Source organism: Cucurbita moschata, unplaced genomic scaffold, assembly GCF_002738365.1.
Source record: "Cucurbita moschata cultivar Rifu unplaced genomic scaffold, Cmos_1.0 Cmo_Scf00038, whole genome shotgun sequence".
In the NCBI taxonomy this organism is placed as follows: Eukaryota; Viridiplantae; Streptophyta; class Magnoliopsida; order Cucurbitales; family Cucurbitaceae; genus Cucurbita; species Cucurbita moschata.
Genome location: NW_019268554.1, coordinates 471,448 through 484,296, shown reverse-complemented (window position 1 = coordinate 484,296; position 12,849 = coordinate 471,448). Strand labels below are relative to the sequence as shown.

Below are 12,849 nucleotides of genomic sequence, written 5' to 3'. Positions count from 1 at the left end.
TTTTACAGTATATATATATATATATATATATATATATATATTTATTATATTATATTATATTTCATAATTATGTTTTGGTTATTTATTGTCGAACAAGATACTGTTTTTAAAAAACTATTTATAGGGTATTTTTTAAAATATATATTAAAATTAAGGTATAAATCTTAAATAAAAATTTGAAAATAAATAAAAATATTTACTTTTATTATAAAATTTTTGAATAAATAATTGCCCAACAAAAATATGATTGAGTTGAGTTGGTTTCACTGTCTAAAAAGGATTGTTTGAGTTGAAAATAAATATAATTTGAACGGTTGAGTTAGGTCAACAAAATGTTTCAACCGGATCCAACCTTCCCGTTAATTGTTAAACACAAATCTTTTGTCGCGAGAAACAACTACACTCTTGGAGTTGCTTTAGAAACTACTACTATGCTCTACTTATCTGTTGAACAGTTGAGCTGGTTTAGCATTCTTTTTCGAGTTTCAATTGGATTGAAAATTTGCTCGGAAGTGGGGTTCACAACCTCATGGTCCTACTTGTTTTTGCCAGTTACGAAGATTAAACATCTTTGTCGTTTGTAATAGATACTAGTGATGCATTCTAACAAGTAAATGTTTAATATTTGAGTTTTATATGAGATTTTAGTTATTAATATCGTTTTTTTTAACAATAATTAAAAGAAAGAACAACTCAGTGATCCAACCTAATCCAAAATGAAAATAGAGAGTTCGGTTGTGAACTTTGTTCGAGTCATTTGGGTCATCAATTTGATCAACCAAAAGTATCAAGTTAGTTCACGTGTATACCAAAAAGTTACCTATATTCATAAGAATCAGTGAGAGTATGACAAATTGCTCAAATGGGTTGTTTCGCATAACTGTAAGAAAGACCTGTCGGAAATCACCGATTGGGTTGGTCCAACTAAGAAAGGCATGAGAGTTTTTGGGCATTGTTGAGGACAAAATAATACTAAAATGACCTAGTGACCAAAGCTTGACTAACCATACGAAGCACCTCACGTACAGTTCGAGAGCCGAGTGTCACGATCATGCATGTCTAAGGCGTGTTGTCAATGGCCGCATGACAGATATCCCGATCTTGCTTGTCCAGGACGTGCTGTCCATGGTTGCATGCCCGTTCCAAACCCCCTTTTACATGCTTTCGTCCTAGATAGGTCTTTACCATTCTATATTGGGTCAGTATGAGGGTGTATGACTGTTCACCAAAATCGTGTCTACACGTGCAAGGGCTAAAATGCCCCATAATGTACTATAGGGGATATGATTAGCTGTCAACTTCTTCCTACCTGATACTTATATGCAGTAAGCCCTTATTGTTGTCGTCGTTTGCTTACATTCTCATATAACACAATTTCCAATTTCTCAAATCTTGCTTTCAAAACTCTCTTTCGAAATCTCTCTACCCCCGTTTTCTAAAACTTTCTTCTTGAACCGGGGCCAAAGGCTCGAGCATACGTCACTTGCCTGTAGGCGACGCAAGAACGAATAGGCTTAACTCACTTGTTGCTGCTATTGTGACACCGAGCCCCAACACAGGGACTTAGGTCAACACTTATTTAATAGCTCGTCATCAATTAGAAGCGGACGAGATGGTGATAAATTGTAATTGGTCCGAACATTTGACCTACGACTTATTGCAACCCGCCCAGAATGGCCATACATCCTAAGTGACCTTATTCACACACCGAAGAAAAGCCGAACGGAAGGGTACATTATAAAATCATCGGGTCTCAAAGAGCGTTCGAATTTAGTCCTTTAAGTTGACCTAATAGAGGGTAGATATAAGAATCCAATGAAAACTAAAACTACAATGTTAAAAAAGAACCAAAATAGGAAAAGTAGGGGCAAAAGCTAAAGGACTTCAAAGTGAAAATACACAAAAGTTGAAGGACTTCAAAGTGAAAATACACAAAAATTGAAGGACTAAGCTTTAAAAAAAAAAAGAAAAATTACAAAATTGAAGAGAGAGAAAGAAGAGAGAGAGAGGATGGAAATGGCAAAACAAAAAGAAATCATATATAAAGGTAAGCATCATCATCTTCATTCACAATCTCACATTTTTTTTTTCATCTCTAAAATTCATTTTTTCTCCAAAAAAATTTTACGATTTGAACAAATTAGAACAAGAAAGAACAGAAGAAGAACAAAATCTTGAAAATCTCAATCATCAACTGATAAATATTAACAAAAATTTAACAAAGATTAGGCAAGCGAGATAGATTTCTTACAGCGTTTTCCATGTCCAGAGCTTATCTTTGATTCCAACCCCACAACTCTAAAATACACCGCGACAATCAAAAAGTAAGTTTTGTGTTCCTGCCGGACTCCTTCCTTTCACCCACTCAACATCAAACCCTCCATCATCCCCCTTTTATTTATTTTTTTTGTCATAATCGTTCATCAGATCCAGTTTTGTTCATCATCGATCATTAGTTTCGCTGTTGCCTGATCTATCTGTAAGTTTTTTCTCTGATTTTTTAGGTTTTTTTTCGACCTATTTGTCCGTTTTTGTTACTTTCATCGCAATCGGATCATTACTGCTTTTGGTTTTTTGTGTTTGCCTGTCGATGATCGTAGTTTGGTTTCGATGATTTCTTGTGCGTTCGGTTTTCATTTATGACGATTGAACTTTTTTCTTTGAATTTTTCAATCTTGTTCCGATTTTTGGTATGATTTGGGTTATTGTTTTTTTCTTGTCGTACGTTGTTTATGATTTATGTTCTTATTAAGGGTGAAGAAATCGTAAGGACCTGTGTGTTGATTTTGCAAGGGAATCAAGCAATCTTTTCTGGGTACATTTTGTTTTTACTCCTTGGTATCTAAATGAACAAAACTTTGTAACTTTATTTGCTCTCCAATGTATTTTTCTTCAGTTTCTGGTGTTTTTTCTGTTCATTATGTGGTTTTTTCTTCTTTGCTTGATATGTACATACGTGTTTATCGTCAAAGAAGAAAGTTTCTTCCCCTTTGTTCTTGTTTTGTTAGACATTTTTTTTCTGAAATTTATGTCATCAGTCACGAAATCTGAATATCTTCGATGGTTATGGAGTTTTATGTGCAACAAGTTTGTTTTTATGTCTAACTCTGTGTTGTTAATGTTTTTCAATGTTATTGGATTTGAAACTTTTGGGATATAACTTCGATTTTTCGGCTACTTAAAGCAGGATGTGATGTGTATGGGGTGACAATGCCTGAGTTGCGAAGTGGAGCCAGGAGATTGAGACGGCTTGATGATCTTCAGCCTTGTACACAACCACTTGATCAAGGAGAAAATTTGGCAGTGCCTGCCCCTAATAGAACCAGAAGAAGGGTTGGTGGTGGAAGAGGAAGAGGTGGTAATGCTCCGGCTGTAGCCAAAGGTCCCTCTGTGGTGATTCCTGCTAGACCAACGGCTACCCGGAGAGGACGTGGAATCAGATTGATAGACTTAGATCCTGAGCTTTGTGAGGTTCTTCCTGAAGCTGGTGCTCTTGGTGCAGCGGAGCCTGTTTTCAATCGAGTTGAGCCTGTTGCAAACAAAGATATGGCCAAAGAGGGTGGAAGTGCAGATAAAGTAATGGGAGTAGAAGAGGAAGCAGACACATCCTCTGTTCCTGATAGGGTATTATCCCTTGTCTTCTTATGACCTCGTGCATTTGTTGTCGTATGTCTTTCTAAGAACATTCATTTACATTGACGTCGAGGCTGCTGTCAGTTACATTAACAATTTTGACCTCTTTCTTGCTTATTATTCTATCAAATTCAAAGTTCTCCCAAGTCTAAAGCTTCCATCACCATGGTTCTCATTTTTTTTTTTTGGCTTTCTTTGATCAAAACAAAATCTGAATATGGTTCGGCTATACTAGTATTTGACTACTATGTTGTGCATAGGTACAAGTGGGCAATTCTCCTGTATATAAGGTAGAAAAGAAACTTGGCAAGGGTGGTTTCGGCCAAGTCTTTGTTGGTAGAAGAGTCAGCGGTGGAACTGATCAGACAGGTCCTGATGCAATCGAGGTATCACTTACTACATTAATCCTCATTGCAAAGAATTTGACGAATAGATCGTGTGAAAGCACATTTCCGTAATAGAATGTAATTACAGGTTGCTCTGAAGTTTGAGCATCACAACAGTAAAGGTTGCAGCTATGGCCCCCCTTATGAATGGCAAGTGTATAGGTAAGGAAGAGTTATTGGATAATTTTTTTCATAGCGTAAGAATTATGCTAACAATACTTGCTACGTTATCTGAACGTCCATGGGCTTCCTCGTGTCTTGTCTTCTGAAGTACTCTAAATGGATGCTATGGAATTCCTTGGGTTCACTACAAGGGTCGCCAAGGCGATTTCTACATTCTGGTGAGGCTTGTAACTAGAATGCTCCTTATAACTGTTCAGTTTTCAAATTTATTTATGTCTGACATGTTAACTGGACACAGGTCATGGACATGCTAGGGCCGAGCTTATGGGATGTCTGGAATACTCTTGGCCAATCGTAAGTTAAATAACATTTTTGTCTTCAACACATTCTCGTGTCACGTGTTCATGTAGATTTGGCCTATTGTTCAACCTTCTTAATTCTTGGCATTTTCAATAGGATGTCTCCAAGTATGGTAGCTTGCATTGCAGTGGAGGCAATATCAATTCTTGAGAAACTTCATTTGAAGGGGTAGGTCCCCTTAACTCCATGTCTTTACTTCAACATTTTCTTTAATACATTGAAAAAATTCTTTTTGATAATAGATTGAAATATTCAAATAAGAAAAAACTGGAAGAAAAAAAAAAGGCTTCCAAGAGATTATAGAAAAATGTCAACCCAAGCATAGCTCGATTGAAAAACAGATCATTTGGATGTAGACATGTAGGTTGAGTAAATTATAGAATTCTTTGGACTAAGAGCTCCAAAGGAAAGCCACAAATGCAATTTAATCCCAATGAAGCCCCGAATGCTCGTTCTTGTTTAAACTCTTATTTCTATCTTACAAAACTTCTATCCATCCTCTTGTAAATGAAGGTTCGTGCATGGAGATGTGAAGCCAGAGAACTTTTTACTTGGTCAAGCAGGGACAGCAGATGAGAAAAAACTGTATCTTATCGATCTTGGTTTAGGTATGCTCTCGTCAATACCATAGCATCGACCTATTTTCCCAGTTGGAGTCTCTTGTCGTCGACCTAAGAGTTCACTACATGATTATTGAATCTATTTTATTATTTGTTCTATGATCATATTTGGTTCAGCTTCTAAATGGAAAGATGTAGCTAGTGGTCAACACGTTGAATATGACCAAAGGCCCGATATTTTCAGGTTTGTGGGTCTTTTCACTTCCATATATAATTTCTTAAAATATTGATATGTTCGATGTTTAAATATACATCTTTTCCACCAGGGGGACAATAAGGTATGCAAGTGTACATGCTCATTTAGGTAGAACCGGAAGTCGTAGAGATGATCTTGAATCATTGGCTTACACATTGATATTCCTTATAAAAGGAAGATTACCTTGGCAAGGATATCAGGTTGATCAGCTTTCTTACTGTACTAGAGTATAATATTATAACACGCTCGTTTCAAATATTTTAATCTTCTTTTAGTTCAGTGACTAACAAATTTTTGGAACAATGAATGCAGGGTGATAACAAGAGTTTTCTTGTCTGTAAGAAAAAGATGGCCACTTCTCCAGAGTTGATGTGCTGCTTTTGCCCAGCACCATTCAAGCAATTTCTTGACGCTGTAATAAATATGAAGTTTGATGAGGAGCCAAATTATTCAAAACTAATATCCTTTTTTGAAGGCCTGATTGATCCATGTATACCACTGAGGCCAATACAAATTGATGGAGCATTAAAGGTGACCTATCTTTTTCTATTTTCTTACCACCCAATCTTCGTTTTTCTATTTCTTTTCACCAATGTTTGCACATTTATGTTTTGGTTTCTACTAAAGTTTGAATTTAATTTGTAGCAAAGTGACTTCCTCATTTTATATGGTTTCTTTGCTATAACTAGGTCGGGCAAAAGCGTGGTCGGCTGCTTATAAATTTGGAAGAAGACGAGCAGCCAAAGAAGAAAGTGAGGTTAGGTAGTCCCGCTACACAATGGGTTTCGGTTTATAATGCACGTAGGCCCATGAAGCAAAGGTGCATTCGATTTCCTTACTCACTGCCCACTGGTTATATTCAATGATTCATGGCCTTGAGCTGTTATTTTATAGCTTAATTATCACTCTTTCATATCTGCTAAATCTTTTAGGAATTTATCTCAGTGGTATAGTGTTTTGACTTTTGAACAGCCAAGCTGTGCTTAATTTGTTCTTCAAGAGAACAATAGAGAAAAGATACAATGTGTTTATTCATTATACTAAGGAAGTTGTTGGACTTGTAGGTACCACTACAATGTGGCCGACTCGAGGATGCACCAACACATAGAAAAGGGCAACGAAAATGGATTGCTTATAAGCTCTGTGGCCTCTGCAACAAATCTCTGGGCCCTAATCATGGATGCTGGAACAGGTTTCTCTTCCCAGGTTTACAAGTTGTCATCTGTGTTCCTTCACAAGGTTACTTTTCTTCACAGAGCCTTATTTATTTATTTTTTGATAACTATTAGTATCTTATAGTGTTTCCATGTAATTTTGCTGTGTTAAATCATCTTCATCAAATCGGATTCTTGTCAGGATTGGATTATGGAGCAATGGGAAAAGAATTTTTATATTAGTTCGATCGCTGGAGCAGCTAATGGTAGTTCCCTGGTTGTTATGTCAAAAGGTCAGTGGCTTGGCTCTCTCAAGTTTTAGCATTTTAATTTTGATGTAGTGATACATGGAATCGCTGCGTAATCAGTTTACATGTTCATTTTTCACTTGATTCTGGATTTGAACCATACTTTGGAGGATGACTGACTGCCCACAAGAATACTTTATATCTTTTATGACAATTTTTTTAACTGGGTTGTCGGATTTTGGATTGAAATTTATTCTCGTAATTAGTCGAGGAATTCTTTTGTGGGCTTACTTTTGTATGTTCTTGTACATTCTTTCATTTATCTCCAAGAAAGCTTGAGTTCTTACCAAAAATAAAAGAAATATGGGCTTTTCGACTGCTTCTCCTCTTCTAGGTTTATTATCGAGAAGGGACTCTAGTGGAAAACTTGCCTACTTTATCTAACAGCCACGCTCTTATCATCCTCATGCTGAGCATGATGGGAGTTACCAATTCTAGAGAAAATACTTAAGCTCTCCTTGCTTGCCTTTTCATTGTGCTGTCTTCTAATTCTAAGCAATAGTTCCTCATTCCACTGAATTAGCTTTGGGCTTTTCCTTCTGGATTTCCCCTCAAGGTTTTAAAATGCGTCTGTTAGGGAGAGGTTTCCACCCCCTTATAAGGAATGCTTCGTTCCCCCTCTCCAACCAATGTGGGATCTCACAATCCACCCCTTTGGGAGCCCAGCGTCCCTGCTGGCACTCCGCCCGGTGTCTGACTCTCATACCATTTGTAACAGCCCAAGCTCATTGTAAGTAGATATTGTCCTCTTTGGGCTTTCCCTTCTGGGCAACCTCACGGTTTTAAAACGTGTTTGTTTGGGAGAGGTTTCCACATCTTTATAAGGAATGTTTTGTTCCCTTCTCCAACCAATGTGGGATCTCACAATCCACCCCCTCGGGAGACCAGCGTCCTTGCTAGCACTCCGCCCGGTGTCTGACTTTCATACCATTTGTAATAGTCCAAGCCCATAGCAGATATTGTCCTCTTTTGGGGCTTTTTCTTATGGGCTTCCTCTCAAGGTTTTAAAAGGAGATGTTTCCATACCCTTATAAGGAATGTTTCGTTTCCCTCTCCAACCAATGTTGGATCTCACAATCCACCCCCCTCGGGAGCCCAATGTCCTCGCTAACACTCTTTCTGGTGTTTGACTCTCATACCATTTGTAACAGCTCAAGCTCACCGCTAACAAATATTGTCCTCTTTGAGCTTTTCCTTCTAGGCTTCCCCTCAAGGTTTTAAAACGGGTTTGATAGAGAGGTTTTCACACCCTTATAAGAAATGTTTCGTTCCCCTCTCCAACCAATGTGGGATTTCATTGATTTCTCCATGTTGTTCAAGTTCTTTTGGGTTTTTCTTCAAGTGGTGCTAGTCTTCTTTTCTAATTAAAGATAATATAGCTATCATCAGATTATTCATGATTTGAACTTAAATTTGGTTTTATTGCTTGGTTCTTGATTGTTCATTTTAATCTTGTTTTCTTATTTAGTTTGAGCATAATCTTGCAGGAACACCTTATACTCAGCAATCCTACAAAGTTGGTGAATCTTTTCCTTTCAAGTGGATAAATAAGAAATGGAAAGAAGGATTCCATGTCACCTCCATGACTACTGCTGGAAGTCGCTGGGGCGTGGTTATGTCTAGGAATGCTGGCTTTTCTGATCAGGTATCAGCTCCCACTAATTTGTGAACTGTTGGTTTTTGTTAGTTTAGCTTTTGTATACAATCATCTGTTTTTGTCTTCTGAAAATTTTCCTTTCGTTCTTGTTCTGTATGAAACCGACACTCAAGGTCGTGGAGCTTGATTTTTTGTACCCAAGTGAAGGTATTCACCGCAGATGGGAAAGTGGTTACAGGATAACATGCATGGCTGCAACTGCAGATCAGGCTGCATTCATATTAAGCATACCGAAACGCAAATTGATGGATGAAACTCAAGAAACTCTCCGTACGTCTGCATTTCCCAGCACGCATGTGAAGGTACGGATAATTTAATTTATCTAACAGCTAGACGTTTTATAATAGCAGGACTAGGAAATTGACTAGGCTTATCCTACCTTTGATATTCTCGAACCTTGAGTTTTGTGCATCAAACTATTATTGATCATATGAAAATGGAAAATGCTTACCCGAAATGAAATACTCATGCATAACCATCTAGACGTTTTATAGTAGAACTAGGAAATTGACTAGGCTTATCCTACCTTCGATATTTTCGAACCTTGAGTTTCGTGTGTCGAACTATTATTGATCCTATGAAAATGGAAAATGCTTACCCAAAACGAAATATTCATGCATAACATCAACGAAAATATAACCTGAAGCGAAAGAATAAAAGTAAAAGAGAAAAGGAGGTCGTAGGGTAGTTTGAATGGCAGAGGTGAAGCTCGGTAATTCCACCACCACTGTCAACGGGTCTCAAAACTATTTGAAATCTGATCAGCCGATGGGGACTGCCTAGTTCGAGTCTATGCTGAAGGTGAACGATATGAGTTTCTTCGTCATTTCAAATGGGTGGATGAAGTGATTACTGATGCACCGTGAGTGATCTCTCAAAATTTTTTTGACGAGCACAAAATCGACTTTGACTTCGTGGCCCATGATTAGGAAAAGACATAGGTGAAAAATCTAACACTTAGATTGTGTGTAGCAAGATTAGGAAACTGACTGACTAGCCTTTTCCTGCCTTCCTTGAACTTTTATTGATCATATGAACATACTCGTGCACAACATCGATTAAAACCCGAACACAAAATGGCTTACCTCATTCATACATGATTCATTCAAAGCAATTTTGTGGTATCTGCTGGACTTTATTGAGTTAGTAGTGATGGTTGGTCGGTTTGTGCTGTACGTTGTTTTGCAGGATAAGTGGTCGAAGAATCTCTATATTGCGTCGATATGTCACGGGCGAATGGTTTGCTAATTATTATGATTGATGGACAGTGTAATTTGTATGTATATTTTGGGTATGTGCCCCAGCAGCAGAAGGTAGGGAAGGTGAGAGAGTTTTTATGGGATTTGGGAGAGAGGGGAAAGGGAAAGGGGAAGGCCATGAGGAGAAATCTTTGGGATTTGAAAATGCAATGCTGCATTACATTAGTTTAACATTAGTTTAACTTGTAATGGTAGGAAGGCTTCAAAACTTCCATTAAAAAAATGGGCTTCTTCTCTTTCTTCTATCCAATATTTTGCTCATATGAACTCGCAGCTTAGTCCGAAGCGACGAAGGGGAGTAGCCATTTTTAAATGTTTGTATGTTTTAGTTTATCTCGTGATCTTCACTAAAAAATATTTATCATCAATTTTTGAAAATTGACGTCTCTTTAGTCCCTAACGTTTCAAGAACGATACTTTTATCTCCAGTGTTTGATAAAACCAGTTTTAAATGGTTTATGGAATGAAGTTTGAGGTTAATCTGATACTGTGGAGTGTCGGGAATTGATTGTCGAAGAAGCCACACAGTCGTTGGATTTACTTGGAAGAAGAAACCCAAAAAGTCGAGTCGGGTGGACATCAACCCATCGCACTCCAATGTTCCGAGCACACTGGCTAGTCCTTCACCCTAGGTCCACATATTGCTGCCCAACCCAACTTGTCCCGTAGAACCACGAAGATGATCCGATAGCCAGTTTGTATAGTGCATGACTATCGACTTCCATCAATGACTCGGTCAACGAGCAACTCTATCAACAATTAATGATTTTAGACAGTTTGACTTGTATGGAACTTTTTGTAGTGTGCAATCGTAAGACTATCCTAGAACATAAGACAATTATCTAGCTTTGTGAATGAAAATTGTAGTAATTTATTCAATTTGTGCATGAAAACTAATTTGGGTTGTGTGGTGTGGCGGAGGCAATTACCTATCTATGCGTGTAGGTGTAATAGTCCAAGCCCACCGCTAGTAGATATTGTTCGTTTTGGCCTGTTACGTATCATTGTCAGCTTCACAGTTTTAAAACACGTTTGCTAGGAAGAAGTTTTCACATCTTTATAAGGAATGCTTTGTTTCCCTCTCCAACCGAGGTGAGATCTCACCATCCCCCTCCCAATTTAGGGGCCTAGTGTCCTCGCTGGCACACTGCTCGGTATCTGGCTTTGATACCATTCGTAACAACCCTAATTTCCAAAGGGAAGTAGAACCGCTACCATATGTATGACATAACCTCTTTAGCGGAAACAAACATCTGGAGTTGTACTACTCCTTTGTGAGAGGGCCTCGTGACAACAGACATCCGCATGTACATGGGAGTTGCCCAATTTCAAATGAATTGTACGCCCATTAGTTTCCCGTAACTGTATGCATATCTAACCCTAATGAAACGGTTTCTAATTGAGTATTTTCAATATTCATGTCTTTTTTAAAATGTTTTTAAGTAAAAGCAAGGGCGTAATAAGGTCGTGAAGAGGGGAGTGCCTAAATGATCTATAACATATGAATAAGGTTGAGAGTTTTATCTTGGTAACACTATTGATACGACCTATTTTATAATCGTTACAAATGATTTGATCCAATAAATATGAGTTGGGTATCATATACAATGAGTTTGTATAAAACTGAACCAATAAATATTTAATCTCTCCTTATAAATCCGTTAATTAAGAAAATTAATATTTCGCATGATGATCATAAGCGACTCGATCTTAATCCTAAGTCAGTTATGAACTTCTGCTGTGAGGGTTTGTTATTTAATTTGCATGGGTGAAAATGATTCTTGTAGCCCATTTAATATGTCTACCATCTTGGAGATTTGACCAAACATAGGGTTGGTGCATGAAATTCACTCATTTCCATACCTGGAAAGTAGATGAGTTATTTCTTAAGGGTTGATTTCGAGACTTAAACAGTGTGATCTCACCCTCTCATTGGCTTGAAAGGGACTTAGTTTATTATTGTATCGTAAACAAATTGTTCATTAGAGAATCATTGGTACTTAATGTAAAAAATTCAATTACAGGGGTGAAACAGACTTTTGACCAAGCTATAATTATGAATGACTCGTTTGTAATGATTGTATCAATGGACATAACATGTCTTACAGAGCATTAGAGTACAACTCTAAATTGACAGTAGAGTGACTTACCATTAATGAATGAAAATTGATCATTAATGAATGAAAATTGATTAATTAAGTAGTTTAATTATTAATTAATTTTGCATCATAGAGCTCATAATCGGTAGGTCATAAGGTCATTTAGCTACCTCAGAATCACACTATGTACCATTTAATTGAAAAGAAAATTTGAAGGGTTCAATCTACTCTTTAATATATTAGAAATATAAATATAAAAGATAAAATAGATTTAATTTGAATATTTAAATTATTATTTAATATATTAGATATATTAAACCGATAAAATATAAAAAAAATATATTTAATTTGAAAAGTTCAAATTAATATTTAATATATTAGAGATGTTAGATATAAATAGAGAGAAAAATATTAATTTGAAAAGTTTTAAAAGAAAAAATAGATTTATCCTATTTAATACCCTTCCATTTTAAATAAAATATATATTTGAAATTTGAATTAAATTTAAATTAGTTAAATATATATTAAGATATCTTATAATATTTAAATATGATTCAAATAAGATATTATATTTTAATATATCAGATATCCAAATATATTATTTGACAAAAATTATGAAAAAGTCCTATAAATAATACTTTTGGATTGAGCCAACCACAGACAATTCTCTCTCCTTTTATTTGTGTGGGAATCTCCAATTCATTTGAGGCTTTCTTTCAATAGGCTCGGAGCCTTAGCCTTAATCTTGTGGTCGAGTCATAGCAAGGAAGAACTTGTAGAGCCTTAACTTGTATTGAAATAATTCAAAAATACTTACAAGTTAGGGTTTTTACGAAGAAGGTAGAATTCTTGCTCTCGTATTTATTAATTTATTTTAATTCTTAATAAAATCAAAATGGTTGCTATCATTCTCTCTAGCAAAGAATTAAATCAACTAGGTATTAGAAAGTCGAGTCCATACATGTACCGTCACAACTCATTATTAATAAAATTATTATAAATATTAAATATTTTTAATTTTTATAATAAATTTTTAAATAAAATAGCATAGAAA

The 12,849-nt window shown here is 36.3% G+C and overlaps 1 protein-coding gene across 6 annotated transcripts; it reads left to right on the top strand.

Moving 5' to 3' along the window:
• The first annotated feature begins 2,075 nt into the window (after nucleotides 1–2,075).
• On the top strand, nucleotides 2,076–9,944 carry LOC111432385 (casein kinase 1-like protein HD16). 6 transcript variants are annotated; one of them, XM_023069239.1, is made up of 18 exons: nucleotides 2,076–2,324; nucleotides 2,428–2,479; nucleotides 3,188–3,624; nucleotides 3,894–4,019; nucleotides 4,108–4,181; nucleotides 4,291–4,360; nucleotides 4,441–4,496; nucleotides 4,599–4,670; nucleotides 5,016–5,110; nucleotides 5,240–5,306; nucleotides 5,389–5,518; nucleotides 5,631–5,849; nucleotides 6,008–6,138; nucleotides 6,383–6,557; nucleotides 6,675–6,765; nucleotides 8,268–8,425; nucleotides 8,551–8,739; nucleotides 9,626–9,944. In XM_023069239.1, the coding sequence occupies exons 3-18, from the start codon at nucleotides 3,211–3,213 to the stop codon at nucleotides 9,683–9,685; spliced, it is 2,127 nt and encodes a 708-aa protein (XP_022925007.1). In that variant the 5' UTR covers nucleotides 2,076–2,324; nucleotides 2,428–2,479; nucleotides 3,188–3,210; the 3' UTR covers nucleotides 9,686–9,944. The 6 variants fall into 6 exon arrangements, with proteins under 6 accessions (XP_022925007.1, XP_022925010.1, XP_022925009.1 ...); XM_023069242.1 differs by having other exon boundaries at nucleotides 3,185–3,624; XM_023069241.1 differs by lacking the exon at nucleotides 2,428–2,479.
• Nucleotides 9,945–12,849: the final 2,905 nt, after the last annotated feature.